This window comes from Camelina sativa, chromosome 18 (genome assembly GCF_000633955.1).
Source record: "Camelina sativa cultivar DH55 chromosome 18, Cs, whole genome shotgun sequence".
Taxonomy (NCBI): Eukaryota; Viridiplantae; Streptophyta; class Magnoliopsida; order Brassicales; family Brassicaceae; genus Camelina; species Camelina sativa.
Window position 1 is genome coordinate 1,801,657 of NC_025702.1, and position 27,574 is coordinate 1,829,230.

The following is a 27,574-nucleotide window of genomic DNA, read 5'->3' on the forward strand; positions in this document are numbered from 1 at the left end:
ATGTCGTCTACGTAGACCAAGACATAAAGAAACTCCCGATTGTGTTTGTACGTGAACAACGACGTATCCGAGAGTGAGTTTATGAAACCGAGTTGAATCAGAAAATTACGCAGTTCTTGATACCAAGCTCGAGGAGCTTGTTTCAAACCATAGAGAGCCTTCCGGAGTCTACATACATGGTGAGGACGATCACGATCCACGAATCCTGGCGGCTGCGAGACATAAACTGTTTCATTGAGTGTACCTTGGAGGAACGCATTATTGATGTCAACCTGATGAATGTTCCACTCTCGTTTAACCGCTATCTCAAGTACCAGCCGCACAGTAGTCGATTTTATGACCGGACTAAAGGTTTCCGAATAGTCTAGTCCTTGCTGCTGATTGAAGCCTCGAGCAACGAGCCGCGCCTTGTACCTTTCAATGGACCCGTCAGTACGATATTTGAGTGTAAAAATCCACTTACATGGTATAACATGCTGCGACGGATCAGATGCTTCCAGATCCCATGTGCGGTGCCGCATCTGTGCGTCGATCTCCTCACTCATAGCCTTACGAAAATTAGGGTCTTTAAGCGCTTGAGCCACAGTCGTGGGTATCACCGGAGATTTTACAGCTGATAGATTAAGCCTTTGTTTGGGTTTGGTAATGTTGTTTTTGGCTCTTGTTCGCATAGGATGGATATTTTGAGGAGGTGATGGTGGTTGGATTATATGAGGTTGTGGTGACGGAGATTGAGTTTCTGGTGTGGATTGTTGATGAGAAGCAACGGAGGATGTGTTTGGCTATGGTGGATGCGAGGAGGAAGATGACGACATTGAAGAAGATTGACCAGATTGTAATGGGCTTGGACTTTTCGAAATTGGGCCTGAATGTGAGGAAGAGGGCGAATTTTGTGGGGTTGATGGTTGTAAAGTATGTGGGCCTGTTGTTGTTGGGCTAAGAGTTGGGTTTGAGTGAGAATTGTTTGGTGCATTATCGGACAAGGAAGGCTGCAGCTCAAGCGATAAAGAGTTATGAGATCGTACCTGTGATTGTGATTCAGACGGAGACCGAGGAGACACGACTGAAGGTAGCGGTGGCGAGGTGGGTGGCACTGGGTGAGGATCCGAGCACGATGGCGAGGGGGAATAAGTGAGTGGCGAGGGCACATAACTAACGAGGGCATGCGGTGGTGGTGACGTAGCCGAGTCAGTCGACGGTGGCAGCTGTGTCAACAAGTGAAACGGAAAGCTCGTCTCAATGAACTGAACGTGATGAGACGTATACACTCTACCGGTTGTGAGTTCCATGCATAAATAAGCACTTTGGGTGAGAGAGTACCCAATAAAAACACACGGAGTAGAACGGTCGTCAAGTTTGTTCATCTGATACGGGCGGAGCCATGGAAAACACGTACAGCCAAACACACGCAGCTTCAGATAATTTGGTGACTGGTTGAATAATTTAGCATACGGAGACATACCATGCAACATGTCCGTAGGCATGCGGTTGATAAGATAAGTGGCTGTAGCAAACGCATAGGACCAATATGTCTTCGGTACTGATGCATGACTCAGGAGAGATAAACCCGTCTCAACTATGTGACGATGTTTTCTTTCTGCGAGACCGTTGTGTTCCGGTGTGTGGGGAGGTGTTGTCAAATGTGATATACAACTAGCCGCCAAAAAAGAACGTAACGCAATGAATTCACCGCCATTATCCGTATACAATGTTCGGATTCGACTTTGAAAGCGATTTTCCACCAAAGCTTTGAAAGCTATAAAAACCTCCTTGACTTGAGATTTCTGTTTCAAGGGATATAACCACGTATATCTTGTGTAATGATCCACAATCACAAGATAGTATTTGAACTGATCAATAGAGAAAATTGGTGATGTCCACACATCAGAATAAAGATATTCAAGAGGGTGTGATGATTTGATTGTGTTTGTAGAAAAAGGGAGTTTGTGGCTTTTATTGATCAAACAGTCGGTACACGACAATTGTTTTTGAGAAGTGTTTGAAAGTGGTAAAGAAAAATTTGAAACAATAGCTTTTAAAGTCGAGATAGTAGGATGCCCAAGTCCGAAATGCCATGATGAGAGGTCGGTTTTTGGTGATGGTGATGCCGAGAAAGCGGAACTGGTAGGGCGTGTAACCGGCCACTCATATAACTCATTCCTAGTCCTGCCTTGGAGTAACTGGACCCCCGTGCTGAGATCCTTCACCTGAAAGTACGCAGGATAGAAGTGCACAGACACTTGATTATTTTTGCACAAGCGATATACCGAAATAAAATTTTTGCAGACATCAGGGACATATAAGATATCTTGAAGCTTAAGAGAGCGAGATGGAGTAGGAAGCAAACCAAAACCCATTTGTGTTATGGGAATACACGAACCATCAGCTATTTTGACCTCTTCACCACCATTATACGGCTGATGTATAGATAGGTTGGAGAGATCAGAAGTCAAATGGTGTGTAGCTCCACTATCGAGGATCCAGGGAGTCGGGTTGTAGGATGGAGTCGCCGCAAAGTTGGCTTGTGGCTGCCACGGAGGTGGTGAACTAGCTTGATATTCGCCGCCAGAGTTAGAGTAACCACGACCAGAGGATTGCAGCTGAGAACACCACCTTGCACTATGACCGTGTACGCCACAAATCTGACAACGCCCTTGGTAACCACGACCACGCGAGATAGAACGGGACTGAAACTGGTTACGTTGTTGGGACATGGTATTATTTCCACGTGATTGCTGATGACCCTGAGTGTTGTGACCTTTATGAGAAGCAATGTTCGCAGAAGCCGAAATTGACGAGGATGCGGTGAGCAACGTTTGAATCTTTAGCTCTTGGTTGATGAGTTTCTCATGGAGAACCATAAGTGACGGCGGTGTGTCACGTCCGGCGATCTGATCTGTAACTTGTTTGTACTCATCAGGTTGACCACCAAGTATGTAGTCAATCTGGTCTTCATGCGGGATCGGATTAGCAAGTAACGCTAGTTGATCAAAACGTGTGGTAAAGCCATTGAAGTAGTCTTCAATGGATTTAGTNCTGGTAGGGCGTGTAACCGGCCACTCATATAACTCATTCCTAGTCCTGCCTTGGAGTAACTGGACCCCCGTGCTGAGATCCTTCACCTGAAAGTACGCAGGATAGAAGTGCACAGACACTTGATTATTTTTGCACAAGCGATATACCGAAATAAAATTTTTGCAGACATCAGGGACATATAAGATATCTTGAAGCTTAAGAGAGCGAGATGGAGTAGGAAGCAAACCAAAACCCATTTGTGTTATGGGAATACACGAACCATCAGCTATTTTGACCTCTTCACCACCATTATACGGCTGATGTATAGATAGGTTGGAGAGATCAGAAGTCAAATGGTGTGTAGCTCCACTATCGAGGATCCAGGGAGTCGGGTTGTAGGATGGAGTCGCCGCAAAGTTGGCTTGTGGCTGCCACGGAGGTGGTGAACTAGCTTGATATTCGCCGCCAGAGTTAGAGTAACCACGACCAGAGGATTGCAGCTGAGAACACCACCTTGCACTATGACCGTGTACGCCACAAATCTGACAACGCCCTTGGTAACCACGACCACGCGAGACAGAATGGGACTGAAACTGTTTACGTTGTTGGGACATGGTATTATTTCCACGTGATTGCTGATGACCCCAAGTGTTGTGACCTTTATGAGAAGCAATGTTCGCAGAAGCCGGAATTGACGAGGATGCGGTGAGCAACGTTTGAATCTTTAGCTCTTGGTTGATGAGTTTCTCATGGAGAACCATAAGTGACGGCGGTGTGTCACGTCCGGCGATCTGATCTGTAACTTGTTTGTACTCATCAGGAAGACCACCAAGTATGTAGTCAATCTGGTCTTCATGCGGGATCGGATTAGCAAGTAACGCTAGTTGATCAAAACGTGTGGTAAAGCCATTGAAGTAGTCTTCAATGGATTTAGTACCCTTCTTCCATTGTTTCAGCTGCTCACGGATCTGAAGAATGAGACCTCTACTCGGCTGAGCATAGGTATTGGTAAGAGTACTCCAGATCTCAGCCGACGTATTGGCTTTGGAGANTTTGCACAAGCGATATACCGAAATAAAATTTTTGCAGACATCAGGGACATATAAGATATCTTGAAGCTTAAGAGAGCGAGATGGAGTAGGAAGCAAACCAAAACCCATTTGTGTTATGGGAATACACGAACCATCAGCTATTTTGACCTCTTCACCACCATTATACGGCTGATGTATAGATAGGTTGGAGAGATCAGAAGTCAAATGGTGTGTAGCTCCACTATCGAGGATCCAGGGAGTCGGGTTGTAGGATGGAGTCGCCGCAAAGTTGGCTTGTGGCTGCCACGGAGGTGGTGAACTAGCTTGATATTCGCCGCCAGAGTTAGAGTAACCACGACCAGAGGATTGCAGCTGAGAACACCACCTTGCACTATGACCGTGTACGCCACAAATCTGACAACGCCCTTGGTAACCACGACCACGCGAGATAGAACGGGACTGAAACTGGTTACGTTGTTGGGACATGGTATTATTTCCACGTGATTGCTGATGACCCTGAGTGTTGTGACCTTTATGAGAAGCAATGTTCGCAGAAGCCGAAATTGACGAGGATGCGGTGAGCAACGTTTGAATCTTTAGCTCTTGGTTGATGAGTTTCTCATGGAGAACCATAAGTGACGGCGGTGTGTCACGTCCGGCGATCTGATCTGTAACTTGTTTGTACTCATCAGGTTGACCACCAAGTATGTAGTCAATCTGGTCTTCATGCGGGATCGGATTAGCAAGTAACGCTAGTTGATCAAAACGTGTGGTAAAGCCATTGAAGTAGTCTTCAATGGATTTAGTACCCTTCTTCCATTGTTTCAGCTGCTCACGGATCTGAAGAATGAGACCTCTACTCGGCTGAGCATAGGTATTGGTAAGAGTACTCCAGATCTCAGCCGACGTATTGGCTTTGGAGAGAAGAGGCTGCACCGATAAGGAGATAGCACCGAGAAGACTCGAGAGTAGTAGCTGATCCTGCCTTTGCCAATGTTTGTAGGCAGGATTAACGGTGGTGGTGCCGTCGGTGGTAAGAGTGGCATCAGGGGCGATCGTTGAACCATCAAGATAACCGACAAGATCATAGCCATTGCATAAGGCATGAACTTGTCGTTTCCACATCAGGAAATTAGTGGAGGTGAGTTTCTTAACGTTAGACATATTAATGTTAACGAGGGATGACGCATCGGCGGGGGCAACGAATTCAGAAGTTGCAGACATGATCGACAGAGGAACGAGAAAGAAGAGGAAGAGAGAAGAGAGAATTTGAAAGAAGCGTCGAGTGAAAAAAAAAAATTAGGGTTTTAACCTTTTATGGCTCTGCTACCATAGTAAGATTGAACGTATCTTATTCATTAGGGAATGTATAATATATATAGTCTCATACAATAGGGTTTCATAAGCACTAATTACATTTGTATCCTTCTCTCTTTTATAGGTCACACTGAAGTCTGAACCCCATGTTGGGTATACTTGGTTCTACGTGTTTAATTAGATTTGGCCAAATTTTCACTATGGTCTCAGATTGTTAAATCTAATTTGAATGTCGCATTATGATGCCTTCGGAATACTAGCTACCACGAGGTACAGACATGATAATTTTAAGCTCGATTATCCAATTCTCGGACATATTCTATGTATCATAGGCTCATAGCTCATTAGACATTACACCATAAATTCATGATAAACACATTAAATGTCAATACAAATTTATAACTCCAAATACAAAAAGAATTTCCACCAACACACATTAAATGATTCCACTCCTCATACTTTTTTTTCCAATCAAACAAATTACAAAAAAAAAAAATATGTCTTACAAAGTCCTTAGTTCATATTTTAGTGTTCATATTTTTAGTGTTCATATTTTTTAAGAGATAATTATTTTTCATATAGTTCTTATATCTAAATTATTGTGTACAAAATAGGTAAAATAAAAATTGAACGACTTCATATATTACCCGATTAATCATTTTCCTTGCCTACACAATTTGATGGAAAACAACATTTACTCTTCACAAATCTACTTCTTCGTTCACAAGCTCTTTATATTCTTTCTATCACTATCACTCATGTACATACAAAATATTATGATTGCTTTGCATTAGTTAGACTTCGTAATGCTCTTATCTTAACTTTTTAAAACATTAAACACCATATAACATCAATTCTTTTTTCCCGGTTTGGTTGTCATGGTAGCTAACGAGATTTAATTGAAATTGGTTATTCTAGCTTAATAAACGTAAGGAGAAAAATTGCAGCTGGTTTGGTTAAAGTGTATTTTTGTCAGAAATTTGCATGATAGGTGTATCTGACTTTGACCAAAAGTCGATAAATAATTTACCTTTAGCTAATCTATGAAAATTACTCGAAAATATGTTATTTGCTTAGTATATATACTCTTTAACGTCGTTTTATGAAAATTACTCGAAAATATGTTATTTGCTTATTATATATACTCTTTAACGCCGTTTTCTTGTTCAGCCTAATACTCATCTCGACTGGATTGACCATGAGTCTCGATCCATGACTTTATTAATGTTGAAGTAGTCTTCTTTCCTAAAGTCTCGAAAAATCTATTCCATCAATGCTTGATGGGTTTAAATGGTCGAACCAAAAAATAGTACAAATTATGTTCAAGAGCAACCATAAAGTAATTATTGCTCGTTTAGTTATGTTGGCACTCATCATGATTTTGAGAGCTACCAATCTACAAATGGAGAAAAAAAGTAGTTAAGTTTTTGCAAGATATAAAAGAGAAACGATTTATCAAGGTAGAGTGTCTATTATTCTTCCATATCGGAGTTCTTTGGTGTCCTTGTATACCTTGTCTATTATTTATCAAAGTAGAGTGTCTATTATTCTTTTTGTGTTTATGGAAGCATTTAACAATGTTTGCTTCTACTACTACGTCAACTTAGAGCTAGATTAATAGCAGAATCTCCTTCAGCCAAAATTAGTGTACACCCTTGAGATTCCTCCCTCCAACATTATAGGCATCTTCTAATTTATTGACTTGAACCCTCAACTGTTTGCCTCAAGCACTTTTTTTGCTTGTATGCTGTGCTTGAAAGTTGCTAATGTAAGTTGCACTATTTTTTTTTTTAATTTTAATATATATTATATATTCACTAATATTTTTATCACTATTTTATTTGTCACTTTATCAAACAATTCTCTTTCAACAAAACAATTTAGACTATTATATAAAAGCGGTTTATTATAATTTAGATAAAAATGGGTATACAAACATATTATCAACTAGAAAATAAAAGAAAATGATTTACAAATTTTAAGGATGAAAAAATAATTTTATAAAACTAGACAAAAAATGATTCGCCTAACTATAGAATTTTCCATAATATAAATTAATCCAAAAATAATTACTTCTCGTAAACATGTTTGATATTTTTAGAATTGTAAAAAACTTAAAAAAAGGTAACAATAAGAAAGAAAAAAATAGTTGATGTGGAAAAAATATTTCAGTGATGCTCTAATTATTCTATCTTCACTTTTGCTTAATAATTTGCATGTACCCTTTACACAAAAAAAAAAAGATTGTTTTGATGCATTTGTTTATGAAAATTAACTTTTATGTGTGCTTTTTAATTTAATTTTTTTTCGGGGCTGAAATATTTTTTTTTGTATTAACTTTTATGTGTGGTTTATGGCTAAGGCACAGTTTTTGTTTTTAGTTAGGGTGTGGCACCAATTAGACCATAACATAAAGTGTATTAAGAAATTTGAAAAAACAGGGTGGGGCACGTCTTGCATCCGCCCCTGGGAAAGAGGTAAAACACCACCCTACTAGAGACCAGTAACATCATCACTTCTCCAAAAATATTTATCAAGCACACCATACCTTTCTTCAGGAAATTTTCTGAAAGATCACATTCTGGCCCAAATCTACTAGATGAAAGAATCAGAGTTTCTCTTGTTAGAGATTCAAATTCAGGATTGTCAATCGGGGCATTGACAAAAACCCACAGATGATTTTTCACATTGTGGGCCTTCTTCACATTAGCGGTTTTCTTATTTTTTTGTTCACAATACCCACAATGTAATCAGTTATTTGATTGGTAAAGTGATCTACATGAGTACCACCCTTGGTTGTGGCTATCACGTCCCATATATGACGTGGTAGTAGAAGCAAACATTGTTAAAAGCTTCGAACGGTAAAATCCAGTCAAATACACACCTACAATATACATACCTGCTGAAAGTGTCTGTCACTTCAGCTGACACAAAGCTCCCATTTTTCATTGACTTTCTCAGACATTCTGATCCACACAAAAGTTAATAGATTAGAATCCATTCTCCAAGACAAAATTGTAATATGTGAGTCATAGAACAAACAAACCTTGCAGAGGTTTCTTCCTTGATTTATCGGCTGAATGTAAGTATAGATCAACACAGTCGGTAGAAGAAGTTATTGGAAATTGTTTGCCATTCATGTGGTTTGATGAAAAAGAGACTACTAGAAATTTTGGTCTATCTGGGAAAGACTGTTAAGGTTGAGCTGAATGGCAAACAATTTCGGTTAGTCATTGGTTTGCGTATCATTAGCTAAACTTGCGTATCAAGCTAACAATATTTAGTTGCACATATTTTAGGAGAGTGCTTTATGTGTGTATATTGTATTAAGGAAACTCTCCTTGTATATGTAGAAGTTGTAATCATTCATGATCAATACAAGAAAACCTTTTCTCATACTTTGTTTTCTTGACATAGAATCTATCAATGGGTCTCTCTTTTTCTCATTGGTAGCATTGATCGTAGAAGTTGTAATCATTCATGATCAATACAAGAAAACCTTTTCTCATACTTTGTTTTCTTGACATAGAATCTATCAATGGGTCTCTCTTTTTCTCATTGGTAGCATTGATCGTAGAAGTTGTAATCATTCATGATCAATACAAGAAAACCTTTTCTCATACTTTGTTTTCTTGACATAGAATCTATCAATGGGTCTCTCTTTTTCTCATTGGTAGCATTGATCGTAGAAGTTGTAATCATTCATGATCAATACAAGAAAACCTTTTCTCATACTTTGTTTTCTTGACATAGAATCTATCAATGGGTCTCTCTTTTTCTCATTGGTAGCATTGATCGTAGAAGTTGTAATCATTCATGATCAATACAAGAAAACCTTTTCTCATACTTTGTTTTCTTGACATAGAATCTATCAATGGGTCTCTCTTTTTCTCATTGGTAGCATTGATCGTAGAAGTTGTAATCATTCATGATCAATACAAGAAAACCTTTTCTCATACTTTGTTTTCTTGACATAGAATCTATCAATGGGTCTCTCTTTTTCTCATTGGTAGCATTGATCAGTGTTAGATTTAGCGGAAGTAAATATGTTGAAACAGAGTGTTTAGGGAAGAGAGAGTGAGCGATTTCATTAGAATAGAATAGAATAGTTTACAATATGTGTACAAGTTTTTAAATAGCAAAAAGAACTAGGGCTACACCCTTTACACTTAGTCAACTATGTGATAGGGACATAAGGAGGGTGGATCTCCATGGTGATAGTGACCGAACATGGTCTCCTAGGATGAAACCAACATGTGACTCTTCCTCCTCTTATCTCCTAACGTCTATAAGAGCATTCTAGATCCTTCTTATGGGCCTTAGATAGACTGAACTCTTCTCTTCTTCATGTACTTAGGCCTTATTGGACACTCGTACGGATGTCCGTACAGATATGAAACGATCATGATCAATAATCAGGATTTCATCAAAGGTCTTCAAAAATCCCGGGACGTGGGTTACCACACGGTTAGTCATCTCCTCGTTCTGATACACCCAAAGTCTTCGGGTTTGTGCTTAAATTTAGCCGATGTAACTATCGGGACGGAGCTAGGAGCTAGAGTATCCTCGTTGGGGTTCTGAAAGACGAACTCGAGTAAGAGAATCAATGTCGAATAGAGAGACTACAAAGGGAAGTGTGAGTATCGGTTCGTGTTGGGAAGAGGAATTTGAGTGAGAGAGACAGAGGGTAAACCAAGTAAAACCAGTATGCGCCCGGAAGCACACATAGGGACAACTCTCGGTGCGGCCTAAGCTTTCATGCACTTGTTTATAGATGAATACTTAACATATTTCTTAAAAACTTATTAGAAAAGAAAAGGAAAAAAACTAACAACTTCCTTTTTCTATTTCTTTGTCTTTCCTAACGTGCCTTTCACATGAGTCTAACTCATCTTCTTCTTTGTTGCACAACCGGACCTCTCTCTCGTCCAAAGTCTCTCTTCTTTCTTTTGATCAAGTTCTTAATATAGATCATAAATTGAAATATTCTAACAGCTTCCATGCACTTGTTGACTATGCTCACTTGCTCAGGCTGCTTGTTTGGTTAACTAGGATACATTTCATATTTAATGAGTCTGGTTTTTACATTACAGCTATTACCTGGCATGTCTACGCAATTGGTCTTGTGGGATTAATCTTTGAGTCATGATCTTCTCTGTTCTCCAAAGCTATATCAGCCATGGGACTACCTATTGTTCCGATCCTAGCAGCTGCAGTGGTACTGTTTCATGATGAAAAGGATGGGACAAAAGACATCTCCATCATTTTAGCTATTTGGGGAATTCATTTCATTAACTTATCAGCATTACCTTGATGACAAAAACTTGACGAACCATGAAGGAGGAGTGCATGATCCACATGTTTCATCACCAGACAAAGAAGATAAGTTTCACAATAATATGTGAGTTTCGTTAGTAATCTTGTAAACTAGTCCTGCAATAAGATTGCGTGTGTATCATAATGCATAACCTTATACATTCTTTCTACCAATTCAGAACATTTTTGTCCATCTCCAATAATAATTAAAAAAAAAAAAACAAAATCAGAACCGTTTATTCAACTTTAGAAACAGAGTTTGACATATTCAAAAGTTTTGTCAACAAAGAAGAGAGCTTTGCTACTAAACGTCTCGATCTTCTTGAAATGAATTCGCTTTGCCTCTAAGCTTCATCAGATGTGTAAGAATCTCGTTCATATCAGGTCGATCTTCAGGTCTAGAGCTTGTACAGAACAAACAAAGCTTTAACAAGTCTTCGACGGCCTCTTCCTGTTTCCGAGTAACAATAGCGTCCCCGAGTTCAGAATCAAGAACCCTAATTATCCCTTCTGTTCCATCTTCAATCGCTTTCTCTACCAGTTGACGCAAAGTCATGCCTTGTGATTTTTCATCGTTTAGCGATGTTGGTCTCTGTTTTGTCATTAGCTCCATCATTATGATCCCGAAGCTGAATACATCCGCTTTTGTTGTCACTTTCCTCATATAAGCAAACTCTGTTCATGAAATATAAAAGTGTATTACAAGTAAGTCGATGGCAAAATTAAGGTTTAAAGTTTTGAAAATTAGGGATTTTTTTGAGTATTTTACCTGGAGCTAAGTATCCAATTGTGCCTTGGAAAGCAGAGGTTGAAGCTGTGGTGCTTCCATCTTCGCGTAGCCCTAGAATCCGAGCAGTTCCAAAATCGCTTACGTGAGCAACACGATCAGAGTCGAGGAGTACATTCGCTGGCTTCAGATCACAATGAACAATTGGAAAACCATATCCAGAATGAAGATAATCAATTCCGCTCGCGATATGAACACAAAGATCGATCCTCTCGGATAAAGACCCAATTGGTTCATCAGAGCCGTGAATCGTGTTCTCCAAGCTTCCGTTCTCCATAAATGGAAGCACTAAAGCTTTCATTTTGCCGCTTTCCCAAGCAAACCCTAAGATTTTCACCAGGTTTCGATGCTTTAGTTGGCTCAGTGTTTTAGCTTCTGTGTAAAACCATTTATCAGACTCTGCAGAGAATTGCTTCAGATTCAACACTTTTACTGCAATCACTGTCCCATCTTCTAGCTGACCTTTGTACACTGTACTTAAGCTGCTTGAACCAATGATGTTGGCACTGTTGAATGAATCTGTTGCTTGTTCCAACTCTTTTGGATCGAATCTCTTTAGCTTCAGAGCTGAATCCAAATCAGGTAATGAAGACTCTGATGAGTTTTCAATCTTTTTTTCCTTTTTCTTGCGACAGGTGAGAAACAGAACAAGAAGCAGAACAAAAAGAAGAGCCGCGGCTGATCCAAGAACAATCACGATGATTGCAGTTCTCTTCGCGAAATGGCTCGACTTCTTCTTCTTGATCATACATGTCTTGAGAGGAGTCTTGCTGCCACAGAGATCTGTGTTTCCCATCAGATCTGACGCGTTGATGTTTTTGAAAACACCGCTTTCAGGAACATGACCTTTGAGGTGGTTTGAAGCTAGTTTGAGATGTTTCAAAGTCGAAAGATTGGCAAGACTCTCTGGAATTTCACCTGTGAGATTGTTACTAGAGAGATCCAAGGAGACCAAATGCGTCATGTTCCCGAAGCTCTTAGGGATTTTTCCAGAGAAACTGTTCCTTGAAAGGTTCAAGCTTATGATCATATCCATGCCTCCTTGTTGGAAGACTTCATCTGGGATCTGACCTGAGAGATTGTTCCATGAAAAATCCAGTGAGAAGACGTTTTTGCAGGCGTGTAAAGATCTTGGAATAGACCCGGAAAACAGATTGTTGGAAAAGTCTATTTCTTGAACCATTTCAAGCTTCCCAAGCTCCTTTGGTATGGTTCCAGTCAAGAAGTTGTTTGAGAGGTTAAGGTAAAGCTGCATGTTTTTCATCGAAGTTAACAGCTCGCCAGGGATAGTTCCGGTGAGAAGATTTTCAGAGATATCGAATGTGTTGAGAAGCGAAAGCGACTTAAGGCTTGCAGGGATAGATCCGTTGAACTTGTTTCCATGAAGATCTAAGTAGGTAAGCGAGTCGAGCTTCGAGAACAAGACAGGAATTGGACCGGAGAATTTGTTCTTGGATTGATCAAGAACTGAGAGTTGCTTCATATTAAACATTTCTTCAGGAATTGGACCTTCAAGATCATTTGTATGCGGCCTTAGTCCCTGGAGGAGAGTGAGATTCGACACCTCTCTAGGGATTCTCCCTGTAAAACCATTAGCGTGAAGGTACAAGATATTCAACTCTTTCAGATTCCCTATCTCTCGAGGAATAGGTCCAGTGAGAGAGTTATATGAAACTTGCAAAATCTTGAGTTTCTTAAGCTTCCCAACCAATGGCTTGAGAGTTCCTGTTAAGTTGTTATCTGCCACACTAAGAATTTCCACGTTTGAACAGTTGAAGATATCATCTGGTATCTCACCGGTAAAACGATTCCGCCCGATAGAAACTGTCGTAAGATTCATCCGTCCGAAACCTCGCGGGATCTCGCCAGTCATCATGTTGTGAGACAGGTCCAGGAGTTTAAGATTGGTGCAGTTACTTATGCTAGAAGGTATTGGTCCAGTGAGAAGATTGTCGTGCGCTGAAAGATTTCTAAGGCTTGTAAGAAGCCCTAGATCAGCCGGGAGCTCACCGGAAATAGAGTTGAACCCCATCGTTATCACTGTCAAGTTCCTCAAGTTTGTGATGGACTGTGGAAACTCCCCTGTAAAGTTGTTGGAATGAAGCGTTAGGACTTCAAGTGACTTGAGAAAACCGATTTCTTCCGGTATCGGTCCAACCAACTGGTTTTCTGATAAACCTAATCGGGTTAACTGAGTTAACCGAAACAATGAGGATGGAATTGAAGAAGTTAGTTTGTTCTTGTATATCCGGAGTGCTTGCAGCTGAACCAAATTCCCTAATTCAGCTGGTATCTTCCCGGTTAACTGGTTATCATACAGCTCAAGTTGGACCAAGCTCGAGCAGTTTCCAATCTCAGCCGGTATTTCTCCTTCCAACAAGTTTCCAGTTAAAACGAGAGCCTGTAAATTCGAGAGATTTCCAAAATCTCTCGGTATCTTTCCGGCTAACTGGTTACCACTCAGGTCTAAATCCGTCAGATTAGCCAGAGTACCAATTGATACCGGAATTGAACCACTTAACCGGTTACTAGCTGCTACAAACATCTGGAGATGAACCAAATCTCCTAAGCATTCTGGTATTTTCCCGGTTAAGTTGTTGTAATCAAACCCAATCAATACCAACGAACTGGTTTTGCAGATTGCTTCAGGAACATCATCGGACAACAAATTGTTTCTAAGATCAAGATAAACAATATTCTTAAGCTCCCAAATCTCAGAAGGAATCAAGCCAGAAAAATAGTTGAAGTAAAGAATAAGCTGGTTAAGCTCGGTTAACTTTCCTATTTTAACAGGTATCTCGCCGGTAAAATTATTTGAAGTGAGATCAAGAACCTGGAGATAGGTGAGATTTGCTATGGCTGGAGACAGAACACCTCCAAGTTGCTTCTCCAGCAAGGAAACCGAGACAACGTGACCGGTACTATCGCAGGTGATTCCGGTCCAGTTGCAGTGTCGTACCGAACCGGTGGTGGTCCAATCCGACAAGACTCCTAAAGGGTCGCTGGAAATGCCATTCTTGAAGGATCTTAGAGCATCAACCTCTGGTTGGAAGCTCTGTTTCGCAAGTGCAAAGCCAAAGAAGAAGAAGAAGAAGATGATGATCAAAATGGTCTCTGAAAGTGACTTCATGGTTTAGATGAGTTGAAATTGAAGAGAAAATGATATGAGAGAATTTTATTTTCTGAATACACGAGGTCAAATGTTTATATATAAGTATATGTGCGCAAGAAGATGAGGTATCATGTCATGTCACGGATGTGAAAAGGCCAAAGACGCAATATAAGTTTCAGAAGTCACAGAATTTGATAATTCGGCCAAGTTGCATATAAAGGCATTAATGTATTCCCACTCACACTCAATTACTCAGACACATGCTTATATATATATATATATATGTTTGTATTATATAACATATTCATTTAATCTCACAATCCATATATCCATTCCATATCATGGGACCAGAATGTATAGTTATTACATACTAGGCCTATCTCTTTGTTAAAATCTGAATATTGCATTGCATACTATTCAAAAAATCATACTTTAGTTATGAGCGATATAGATAACACAAAGTAATTTTCACAAGGCTTTATTCTGCCTCCATAATGCTCCATTCAAATTAAGATATATCACTATAATGAAAACAATACATATGAAAGCTCGCATTATTTTTGCTTTGTTAACCAATCATAGTTTTGGTGTGTTTGAAAGGGAAATCGAGTTTGGCAGATGAAAAAGTAAATACCTTTTTTTTAGTTTTTGGTCAAAGAGTAGCAATCGTTGAAACTGAAATGATTGTACTCAACATAGTATTTGACTATAGAGTACTAAATGTATAGTATATTGGAGTACTAGGAGTATAAACAAAACAATTATCATCATTTCTCTTTCCAAAGATATATTTCATTAACACGTCTTCAAACTTCTGACTAGAGGAATCAACAGCTCATTAGTTGTCTAGATGGGAATTTCTTTTTTATAAACAAGTTGTGCGTGTGTTTTATAAACGGGGAAAAGACCGAAAAATACTCAATCTATTTTTTAGTTGGACGTTTAATATTTCATCTTTTTTTATTAGAAGAAAAATATTTCATTTAATTATAGTGAGTCTAAAAATACATGATATTTTAATCTGTTGGTGAATTCGAATCCTCAACTCATGCGACGTTAACGGGTGTTACAGAGCCGTTAATGGATTAAATTTTAATCTTACTAATATATATACTCACTATGAAGAACATTCTGGCTTAATTTTCGTGGTCTGGTGGTTAGACGCCATATCTCTTAACCCATAGAATTCTGTTTCGATTCCCGGAATTACAGGTTTTTTTTTTTTTTTTTCATTTTGAAGGTGGCTCTCGGTTTTCTGAAAACTGCATCGAACCGGAATTTAAACCGGGATTCTCTGTTAGGTTTCTTAATTCTTTGATTCACTGAACGAAATCTACTGAATCATCCATCACCAAAAGAACGAAACATGCATGAATTCAAGATCCAACAGAAATCAAGCGAGAAGCAAAGAGATCGAGAAAACAAATAACGGATCAAAGGGGGATGCGGCCAAAAAGATAAAAGAGAGAAGAAGAAGAAGAAGAAGAAGAAGAAGAAGAAGAAGAAGAAGAAGAAGAAGAAGAAGAAGAACAAGATAGAGAAACCCTAAACAAAATCAAAACTAACCAAGATCTAATTTTATTGTGAGGCTTTCTCTCTTCAATACCCAAAACTTTAGATTCAATACTAGCAAATCTCCCCGGTGAAAAAGAAAAGAATAGAAAATTAGGGTTTTGGTTTCTGCAATCTGGTTCGATACGGTTGACAGAAAACCGAGTCACCTCAAAATTGATAAAAAAAAAAAAAAAAAAAAAACAAAACAAAACCGGGAAGCCCCCGGCTTCGAACCCATATTGCGTGTGGATTGAGATATGATATAAGGCGTTTTTACCACCTGACCACGACAATTATCACAGATTTCTCTTCGTATTGAATGTATATATATAGTAAGATTAAAATTTAACTCCATTAACACAACTCTGTAACGTCTGTTAACGTCCCGTGGTTTGCAGATTCGAATTCACCAAGAAATTAAAATATGATGTATTTTTAGAAAAATTATAATTAAATGAAGTATTTTTCTCCCGACCAAAAAAGACAAGGTATTAAATGTCCAAATAAAAAATAGATCGGATATTTTTCGGCTTTATTATCTTTTATAAACATAAATCCAATCTGCCAAACATTCTCATTTGTCGTTTTGGCCAAGCCAACCAAAAAATAGTGAAAACCAAATTCTTCTGTCAAAAGTTTGTTTATTTTCAAATTTTATTTCTGTTGAAATATTAATCCTATAATAACAACCTAAAAATGCTTAATATATGATTTATGGCTTTACATTGGACTCGGAGCATTGGAAGAACGGGTAGGAAAAAAAAAAGAAAAGGCAATTTAGAATGAAAGGATTTATATTGAAAATAATAATGAAGGATTATGTATTGGCTAATGACTATTGAGGAATCTGGCTATATATGATATTAGTTGATTTGGACAACCTGTTTATGGATACTAATATACTACATGACTACATCTATGTTTACTTGATCTTGACCCATTTATTTTTAAAATTTTCCATTATTAAAAACAAAAAATATTAAAAACAAAAAATCAATTTTTTTAGAACCATGTTCTTACAGTTGACCCATTAAATAATAATATTTTCATTTTCCACATCATGTTTACTTGACCGATTTAATAAATAGCGAATGTCATTGGTTGATGTAAAAAAATATTTGAAGGGGAATAAAGACGAACAAAAGAGTCAAAGATTATTATAAGAAAAAAATGACAGCTGTGGGATTTGAACCCACGCCCTTTCGGACCAGAGCCTAAATCTGGCGCCTTAGACCACTCGGCCAAACTGTCACATTGTTACAACATTGTAAGTTTTTTTAATTAATATCTTACGTTCGAAAAGAAAATATTGTTTTTTTTTTCCTAAATATTTCTTAGAGTTAAGTCTTCTTCGTGTTTGACTATTTTTTTGGGACAAGTATATAAAATAAGTAAGGGGAATTGGCATGTATAACCAAAAAAAACTAAAATTAACTAAGGGGGAGGTATTGGTTTAGGATTTAGAAAGAATTTTAATGACTTTATGTTCTTGTTGATTGTTAGAATCATAGAAAATTGAAAGTTAAAAATGAAGGATTCTAATAGATTGTTTAGGAAGTTTTTTAAAATCTTGATGATTTGTTTTTCTAATCTTGTAAAATCTTTCTATTTGATGAAAGAGTTTTCATGACTTTTGTTATGAAGGAAATGATATAAAATCCTAAACCAATAACATAAAATTTGAATTCATTAACAATCCAAGATTCTTTTGTTTTAGTTGAATAACATAAAATTTTAAATGACTTTATAAAACTCTTAATCCAATAACACTAGATTTATCAAGATTTTAGATAACTTTTTACAAATCCACAACCAATAACACCAAATTTTTAAAGAGTTTTTAAAAGTTTTGATTGAATAACAATATATTTTACCTAACTTTTAAAGTCATTAAAATTCTTTCTAAATCCTAAACCAATACCTCCCCTAAGTGACTACTTTAACTATCTAACCATATATCTAATATATTCTTTATATAATATATAATATATATAAATTTGCCCTTACCATATATACTTTTACAACCACAAACCACTTTCCCCTCTTACCACCATCATATTCCCTGTGACCGTCGTATCACCACCGGACCACCACTCCACACCGTTGCGCCGGACCTCCACCGGAACACGACCAGACCATCGCCAGAACATCGTCGGACTACCGTCGGAACATCGCCACACCATTGTCAGACCACTGCCAGAGAACCATTGGACCACCACCGGATCACCGTTGGGACACCGCCAGATCACCGCTAACAACCGTCAGAAAATCGTTGGACCACCGCTAGGGGTAATTTATCTTACCCTTGATCCTAATTTTCTAATATGTGGCTATATTCTTTGTTAGTTTTTTTTCCGGTTATTCACCTAATATGACATGTATATTCAAGCACAGTCTACATAATATTACTTCACGACGATACATGTCATATCTTTACATCACAAAGGTAAAATTGTTATAAAATAAACACCGATTAGACACTATATATACATGAATTATGTGCTTCCATTTTATAGTATACAGTAGTTTATGCGATAGTATTTAATTTGGTAAAATAATATCTTGTGGTTGGTAAAACAAACGTTAGTAGGTTTTGTGAGGTCCGCTTTAAAAAACTTTAATGTTTATCTAACACTTTACTAATATTTGTATAATTTGGAACATTTAATTTTGATAAAATTCAAAGACTAATTTTTTTTATTTTTGCACAAAGTTATGCAGAATTTTTATTTTAATTTATTTTTCTTGTAAGTATGGCGCGTCACATGTCATGCATCACACGTCGCAGATCGCGCGTGTGAGCTATCATTTTAAGATAGTATTTTGTATATAGAATGAAATCTAGAATAGATAGATATATATCCAATAGTTACAACATTCATATTTTTTTCTTAATCTTAATAAATTTAAAATAAGTATTACAAAATTTAGCATAGTTTTGGTATTATATATATTGTCACAAACGAGTAACTACCAAAGAAAATAATAACAATTATAATATAGAGGAAAGAATAATACCAATATAGATAGACATTTCTTTATGCATTGAACCAATTTGATCCGATCCATCTATATAATATTTGAAAGATATTTATTTTTCTTGTGAGTATGGCGCGTCACATGTCATCCATGGCACGTCATGCATGTGAGCTATCATTTTAAGATAGTATTTGGTATATAGAATGAAATTTAGAATAAATAGATATATATCCAATAGTTACAACATTCATATTTTTTTCTTAATCTTAATAAATTTAAGATGAGTATTACAAAATTTAGCATAGTTTTGGTATTATATATACCGTCACAAACGAGTAATTACCAAATAAAATAATAAAAAAATTCAAATATAGAGGAAAGTATAATACCAACATAGATAGACATTTCACATTTCTTTATGCATTGACCCAATTTGCTCCAAGCCATCTATATAATGGAGTAAAGTACGAAGAACAACAACACCAACAACAATAGCAAAAATCTCTTTAAGCAAAAATTTTTTTTTTTTTTTTTTTTGCTTCTTAAGAAAAATGGGTGGTAGAAAGCTTGATCATGTGAAAGACAATGACAATGACATCTCAGGGAAAATAACTTTTTCTAAACGCCAAATGGATACTTTCAAGAAGGCTGATGCACTTGCGAGGCAAGCTAGGATTCGCATGAACCAAGCAAAACTTGATCAGCTTTTGGAAGAAGTGGAACTAAACAAAGCGTATGAGGAGGTATGAGTCCCATGTTTAATATTCTTCATAACTTTGTTTTTGTTTTTAAACTACGTTTTATAATATAGAATCCCAATCTATATATACATTTGATTTTAACTCAACCCCTAAAAAATAGATCTTGAACCCAAATATATCACGTCATCCATTTTGGAGTGTCATTTATTGCATAAATATAATAATTTTTAATGCTTTTATAGATTATGTTGTTGTATTTTATGTCTACCAAACACTAGATTTTATGTAAACTCCAGGAATTGAGGAAGAGGCAAGAAAAAAACCCCATGACCAGAAAATACAATATGAAGGAGATTCCCAACCTAAATTTGGAGGACTTGCTTGTTTTTAAGAAACAACTCGAGAATCTCAAAGAAGATGTAGAGAGGAAACGCGTTGTAATGGAGGCTTCGTTGAGCCTATTGGAACTTTCAAAGAGTGAAGAAATTAAGAATTAAGAATAAGAAAATCAGAAGAATTTTGGGTTTATGGAATCATTTTGGTTAATTGTTGTTGAAGGAAATTTGTGTCTTTCATCTTTTTGTCTTTCAAATCATATTTCATAATAAAAATAAGTTTCATCTTAATAATTTGGAATTATTTGGCAATATTGTTTTTTTTTTCAAACTGAATAGATGCAATTATGTGGGCTTTTGATACGAGAACTCTGGTTGTACCTCGTAGGTTTTCTCCCTGCGTGTCTATTCAATCTTGCACGGGATTTTATTCCTACCAATATGGTCATACGAGGTTGGAAACAGGTTGTGATCAAATATCTAATTTATTTATTAAAACTATTTGGTCCTAAGTATTTTGTCAATAATATAAAAACTTAAACAAAAAAAAGAAGAAGAATATAAAAATGCTCAGAATGATTTACCCCCTTATTTAAAAGTAAGAATATAAAAATTTGTTACCCTCGTATGCAAAAATGCTCGGAACTTTTTTCTTATTTGCATAATTCTAATGATTTATTTGCAAATTTATTAACAACTTTCTACAAACTTCTTAAGTAAAAAAAAAAATTCAAAGAATAAATACATACACTACTTCTACGTGTTTAATTAGATTTGGCCAAATTTTCACTTTGGTCTAAGATTTTTTTTTTTTTTTTGTCAACAAAAAATTAGTTTAGAGGAGCCAATGCGAAAGAAAATTATTTACATACAAAACATTATGTGGAGACGTGCGCGCATAGCGTGCCAAAAGATTCGCTTTTATTTTGCATTTATTGGAATAAAAGATAAGGAAAAAGTAGAAAACTCCTCCCTGTCCATCTTGATATCTTCGAGATATGTCGAGAACGCCGGCCAGTCGTGTGGCGAAGACACCATCTTCACTAAATCAGCGCAGTCTGAGTAGAACGCCACATTACGGTAATCATGACCGATCATACAACGCATTGCCCAAATGAAAGCTTCCACTTCAGCATGTAAGGGAGAAAGACTCCGTCGGAAGTTAGTAGCTCCCATGTTTGGCGTTGGATCCTGAGACTTGGTACAAAACCATCCGGCTCCTGCGAACTGATCGCCGGATTTCCAAGAGCCATCAACGAAGCAGCGATAGCTTGAAAAGAATATGGAAAGGGAAGTGGATGGCCCTCGTAACCGAGAGTCGGCAACCGTTGGCTGGACAGTTGAATCCGCCTCTTCACCCTCCTGCTGAACCTGCTGCCAGGCCAGTGCCCCACCTTCAGCTACCCGAATAACCACCTCTGGCCGTTCAGTGATGTTTTTAAAAACCTTTGCATTTTACGCTTTTCATAAATACCACAAAATCTATGAAAAGGATGACACATTGAATATCGCATTCTTTTTTCAGAAATAATAATAATAATAATAATTTGAATGTCGCATTATGATGCCTTCGGAATACTGGCTACCAAGAGGTACAGACACATGATAATTTTAAGCTCGATTGTCCAATTCTCGGACATCTTCTATGTATCATAGCTCATTAGACATTACACCATAAATTCATGTTAACCACATTAAATGCCGATCAAAATTTATAACTCCAAATACAAAAAAAAATTCCAACAAAACATATTAAACACATAGATTCCATTCCTCATACTTTTTTTCCAATCAATCAAATTACAAAAATATATATATATATATATATATAGATATATATATATGAACACTAATTATTTTGCATATAGTTCTTATATCAAAATTATTGTGTACAAAATAGGAAAAATAAATAATGAACGACTTCATATATTTACCCGATTAATCATTTCCTTGCCTACACAATTTGACGGAAAACAACATTCATATATAATGTTTCTTCGTTCACAGGCTCTTTTTTTTTTTCTCACGTACAAAAGATTATGATTCCTTTGCATTAATTAGACTTGGCACTGCTCTTAGCTTAACTTTTTAAAACATTAAACACCATATAACATCAATTTTTTTTTTCCGTTTCGTTGTCATCGTAGCTAACGAGACTTAATAAACGTAACGAGAAAAATTGCAGCTGCTTTGGTTAAAGTGTATTTTTGTCAGAAATTTGCATGATAGGTGTATTTAACTTTGACAAGAAGTGGTTAAAAAATTTACATGTGGCTAATCTAGGAAAATTACTTTAAAATATGTTATTGCTTATTATATGAACTCTTTAACGTTGATTTCTTGTTCAGCCTAAGACTCATTTCGACTGGACTGGACCAGTAGTCTTCTTTCTTAAACTCAATTTCGAAGGATCCATGATGGGTTTAAACGGTCTAACCGGAAAATCGTACATATTATGTTCAAGAGCAAGTAATCGTTGAGCAATCTCTTCTAATGTATCAAAAACTTGTTGTTATCATCACAGTCAACAAAGTCTAGCAAAAGACTAATAATGGACAAAAAGGTATTTACCCGTGCTTGTTTGCCAAAAAAAAAAAAAAAAACTCGTGCCAAATGGCAAGTTTGATTATCGATTTTCAATAAATATAGAGTAATCAATTGTTCTCGTTTAGCTATGTTGGTACTCATCATGATTTTGGGAGCTACCACTCTACAAATGGAGAAAAAAGTAATCACTTTTTTGCAAGATATAAAAGAGAATTAAATGATTTATCAAGGTAATTATAAAGTGTCATCAAACCAATGACAACATCTTCAAACTTATTCATGTGGAACAACTTCATATCAGGTTTAAAGGTGACCTTTGTACAGTTCTCATTGGACTAAGTTATAAGGGGATCATCATTGTCATTGGTATTGTTTTCAAAGACCTAAATAAACATCACACCAGAAAAGTTCAGTTTTATATCATAGATAGATTAATTGATTGTTCTCGTGTATTTCTCTGATGGTACTCATCGTTGTTATGATTATGGTCACATGGTGGTAGAGACACTACCAACCCCAAATATATTTTCACAAAGCCATCGACCATGGCAAGAGTTTTTTCCCCCAAAGACAAGAAAAATATTGAACCATCACAGTAATTATCTGCCCAACTCAATGCAATACATTTATCTTTTAGACTTTTAACACTTGTTAATGATTTTTCAGCTATTTTACGATCATTCCTACAATGCTTATCAACGGTTCCAAAGGGATTGGAAGTGGTTGGAGTACCTTCATACCTCAATATGACCCTAGAGAGATTGTTCAAAACATTAGGCGTCAGCTTAAAGGTGATGGAATGAAGAATATGGATCTTTGGTACCAAATTTTTAAAGAAAATTATATGTCGGTTTGGGTTTACAAATGAGATGATTAGGGCTTAAATTTTACAAATAGAACAAAATTATACGTCGGTTTGGGTTTACAAATGAGATGGTTAGAGTTTAGATTTTACAACTCGAACGAAATTATATGTCGGTTTGGGTTTACAAATGAAATGGTTAGGGTTTAAATTTTACAATTAGAACGAAATTATATATCGGTTTGGATTTATAAAATAGCGATTTATGTTTTTAATTTTATAATAATGTATACAAATTTTATTTTTTTTATTTTATAAGGGGGTGAATGAAGAGGTTCACCCCTAGAGTATTTGTCCATGAATATAGGGTTCAAAATTATGACTACTAAGTAGTATGATCAAAAAACTCGTTCGCCCTAATTCTCTCTGACACGATAATCGAGGCGCCGCTCATTTCATCATCTTCCGACGCCGGTAGAGCTCCGGCTCGCCGGCGTCGGGATCTCTCAGTATCTCCGATCCCTCTCTACTTCTGTCTGCAAATCTCGTTTGTGTTTTTGGTTTTTTTCACCGGAGTCCTCTTGAGAATTCAGATCTCTGCTCCGGCTATGCATCAGCTTCATCCACTGTCCATCATTCCTCTACATCCACTCTCCTCTCTCAGCGTAGCTACTCGACTGAGTACCCTACTGCCTGAACTCACCCCTCAACCCCCCGAATGGCCTGATCTCCTTGGTGTTAATCTCTCGATCTGGCCTCTTCCACAGTCAACCATAACATCTCACCGATCATCGGATTTATATCCTCTCTCCAAGTGGTTTACTTGGCTGCAGCTGGACGGGAGCTCTGTGTTGACGCCAGAGCCTTTAAACCTCGATATCTCTTTGGCCCAAGTTTGCTCCCCAATCTTACTTTGGAACCCTGGTAGATAGTCTACTCTACTTAGGCTATGATGCATCCCTGCACTGGAATCTCCCTCGATCCGCCTATACTTGCTTTATATCAAGATCAAATTGCTTAGTACCGGTGTTATCTGCTTGGTCAAGACGAGGTTCCCTCGATAGCGGAACATTGGCTTCGTTTAATTTGCTTGAGAACCCTTTGTGTCGAGTTCAATGTGATTCCAGGGATGATCTCTTTGAGGAAGACTGCTTGGTGAAGCTTGGCATTATGACCCCACCGTTACAATGTTGGGGTTACCTTGCCTTCACCAGCATCTTCTATCCACCTCACCCGACTCCTGAACCCAATCATGAACTTTTTTGCATCTCTATGGAAGTACCGCTTATCTCTGCTTGGTCAAGACGAGTTTCTCTCGGTAGCAGAACATCGGTGGCTCCAAAGTTGCTTCTTAGATTATTTTGTCGAGGTCAGTCTCTTAACCCTGTCCGGATGCTTGCGTTGTGTAGACATATCTTTGAATCTGATCCGACAGCCTGCCTGAACACTATCTTTGAACCCTTTGAACCCCTGCTTCGTTTACCACCATTAGATAGAAAACTTGGGTATGTTGATCTAGTCCAGGAACAAACTGATTACAAGCTTTGTGTGGAATTCATTTACCTCCATTGCCATGAGAGGGATGACCCACCTGTTTTGTTACGGCCTGTTACCCTCCCAATGAGAGCCCCGTTTTCATCTTCTTCAACCGCCATGACCACTCTGCAACCATCTCACCCCTTAGTCTCCTCCATGGAGCACACTTTCAAAAGCTCCAATGCGTCTACCGTAAGAGCGAAGTATGACCACCTTTTGGTCAGGGATTTCCTGAAGCTTGCCTTCAAATTTGAATCCTACAAGACACCAAAAGATCTTCCACCTTTTGCAAACTCCTCAAGGTTGTGCATCTCTTTGGAAGACTCATGTAGTCTTTATCTTTACCTTTCTTGTAACCGTTTAATTCTAAGTTGTAAGAACATCTCTCCTTTGAGGTTTTAAGTTTTTAATGAAAGTTGTTGTGTTCAAAAAAAAAAAAAAAAAGAATATAGGGTTCAAAATTAAAATAATATCTTCGGATTGGTAAAACAAACGTTAGTAGGTTTTATGAGGTCCGCTTTTAAAAAAACTTCATTGTTTATCTAAGACTTTACTAATATTTATATATTTGGAACATTTAATTTTGATAAAAATTAAAGACTAATTTTTTTATTTTTGCACAAAGTTATGCAGTAACTTTTACTGGATTTTTATTTTAATTTATTTTTCTTGTGAGTATGGCGCATCACATGTCATGCATCGCATGTCCCGTGTCGCGCGTGTGAGCTATCATTTTAAGATAGTATTTTGTATATTGAATGAAATCTAGAATAGACAGGTATATATCCAATAGTTACAACATTCATATTTTTTTTTCTTAATCTTAATAAATTTAAGATAAGTAGTCAAAATTTAGCATAGTTTTGGTATTATATATATCGTCACAAACGAGTAATTACCAAAGAAAATAATACCAATTATAATATAATTCAAATATAGAGTAAAGAATAATACAACATAGATCGACATTGAATAGATGCAATTATGTGGGCTTTTGATACGAGAATGGTTGTACCTCGATGGTTTTCTCCCTGCGCGTCTAATTCAATCTTTCACGCGATTTTATTCCTACCAATAAATATGGTCATACGAGGTTGGAAACAGGTTATGATCAAATATCTAATTTATTTATTAAAACTATTTGGTCCTAAGTATTTTTTTTTCAATTATATAAAAACTTTTAAAAAAGAATAATAATTTGAATAGGAAGAATATAAAAATGAACAGAATCATTTACCCCCTTATTTAAAAGTAACAACATAAAAATTTGTTACCCTCGTATGCAAAAATGCTCGGAACTTTTTTCTTATTTGCATAATTCTACTGATTTATTTGCAAATTTATTAACAACTTTCTACAAACTTCTTTTTAAGTACCATAAAAATTCAAAGAATCGAGTAAACACATACACCATCGTACACTAGACGGACAATTTCTATGAACCAATTTACTTATTCAAGATTTTACAAAAAAAAAAAAAAAAAAAAAAAAAAAAAAAAAAAAAAAAAAAANAAAGCAAGCACGTTTACTTTCTTCTCCGCCAGAGCCTATTCACAAACCAACCGGAAACACAAAAAGCCTCGTCTTTGCTGCAAAATCAAGTTAAGCCCCAAACTTAAGGTTGTGACTTATACGTACCGAACATCTCATCTCCGCGATTCACTGGTAAACCAAATGCTTATTTACAAATTACAATTCAGTCTGCCATGCCATGTATAGATTCATGAGTCGAGTTGTAGTGCTCAATATCCATAAGAGGCTAGTAGTGGTTGCCTAGTTGGTCATGATTAATGATCATAATGATAAAACGGAGCTAGTTTCTTTGGATCTTGAAGACTGGATGAGGTGAAAAAGTATACGAACCTAGCTCTTTGGGTTTTAGCAGTTTACCCGAGTCATAAGAAGGGGGCTAAATCACAATCTGAGACAAGAAAGCTCTGATCCTCGTCAAGTAAATCCGTTGAAGATTTTGGGGGAAAAAAAAATTTGGACCATTTCTCGATTTGTGCGTGTCATCCTTGCGCAGGGGCCATGCTAATCTTCTCTGTATCGTTCCAATTTTATCAGATGTCCCCGAAGGGACAATCACTTACTCGACTCTAACGCTATATAAACACAGCTTCGTCTGTCTAACTGAAACGATGTGGGACTTTTTCTACTTATTAGTTTATTAATTTACAGCTTAAATGGGCCTTTCTTTGGGTCCATTAGCATATTGAATTGTTGACCTTACGTAAAATGCTTCTTTCTGATTGAGGAAACGACGTCGCTGGTGCAAAGAAAAACAGCTTTAGGTAAAAAGACTTTAAAGTTGTTTGCATCATTTGTCCGCTGCAGTAACTGGCGAGTAGTGTGGATTAAGCACGAAACTTATGGCTAGAGAAGTCTTATGTTAACATTAACCGTTACGGTTTAACCTTGTACAGTATACATGGAGTAACTTATTTACTACAATAACATATCTATACAAGTTATTTTACTACAATAACATTCATTAGCCTTATTTATACAAAGTCTCAAACTTGACTAACAAGTTATTTAC

At 36.9% G+C, this 27,574-nt stretch overlaps 2 protein-coding genes and 1 non-coding gene across 3 annotated transcripts; 1 reads left to right on the plus strand and 2 right to left on the minus strand.

Annotated features, from left to right (window-relative positions):
- Window positions 10,792–14,710, minus strand: LOC104760265 (LRR receptor-like serine/threonine-protein kinase FLS2). Its single transcript, XM_010483160.2, has 2 exons — window positions 11,449–14,710; window positions 10,792–11,354 (listed from the first exon to the last, which is right to left on the minus strand). The coding sequence occupies exons 1-2, from the start codon at window positions 14,594–14,596 to the stop codon at window positions 10,984–10,986; spliced, it is 3,519 nt and encodes a 1,172-aa protein (XP_010481462.1). The 5' UTR covers window positions 14,597–14,710; the 3' UTR covers window positions 10,792–10,983.
- Window positions 17,304–17,383, minus strand: TRNAL-UAG. Its single transcript has one exon. It is a non-coding gene; the product is annotated as a tRNA-Leu (tRNA).
- On the plus strand, window positions 19,645–20,336 carry LOC104760266. The gene is made up of 2 exons (XM_010483161.2): window positions 19,645–19,854; window positions 20,109–20,336. The coding sequence occupies exons 1-2, from the start codon at window positions 19,663–19,665 to the stop codon at window positions 20,307–20,309; spliced, it is 393 nt and encodes a 130-aa protein (XP_010481463.1). The 5' UTR covers window positions 19,645–19,662; the 3' UTR covers window positions 20,310–20,336.

Bases quoted from the DNA above. Each gene is read 5' to 3' on its own strand.
- LOC104760265 (XM_010483160.2), bottom strand. From the start codon at position 14,596: ATGAAGTCACTTTCAGAGACCATTTTGATCATCATCTTCTTCTTCTTC. The intron at 11,355-11,448 runs GTAAAATACTCA...TTTCATGAACAG, and splicing joins AATTGGATACTTAGCTCCAG to AGTTTGCTTATATGAGGAAA.
- LOC104760266 (XM_010483161.2), top strand. From the start codon at position 19,663: ATGGGTGGTAGAAAGCTTGATCATGTGAAAGACAATGACAATGACATC. The intron at 19,855-20,108 runs GTATGAGTCCCA...TGTAAACTCCAG, and splicing joins TAAACAAAGCGTATGAGGAG to GAATTGAGGAAGAGGCAAGA.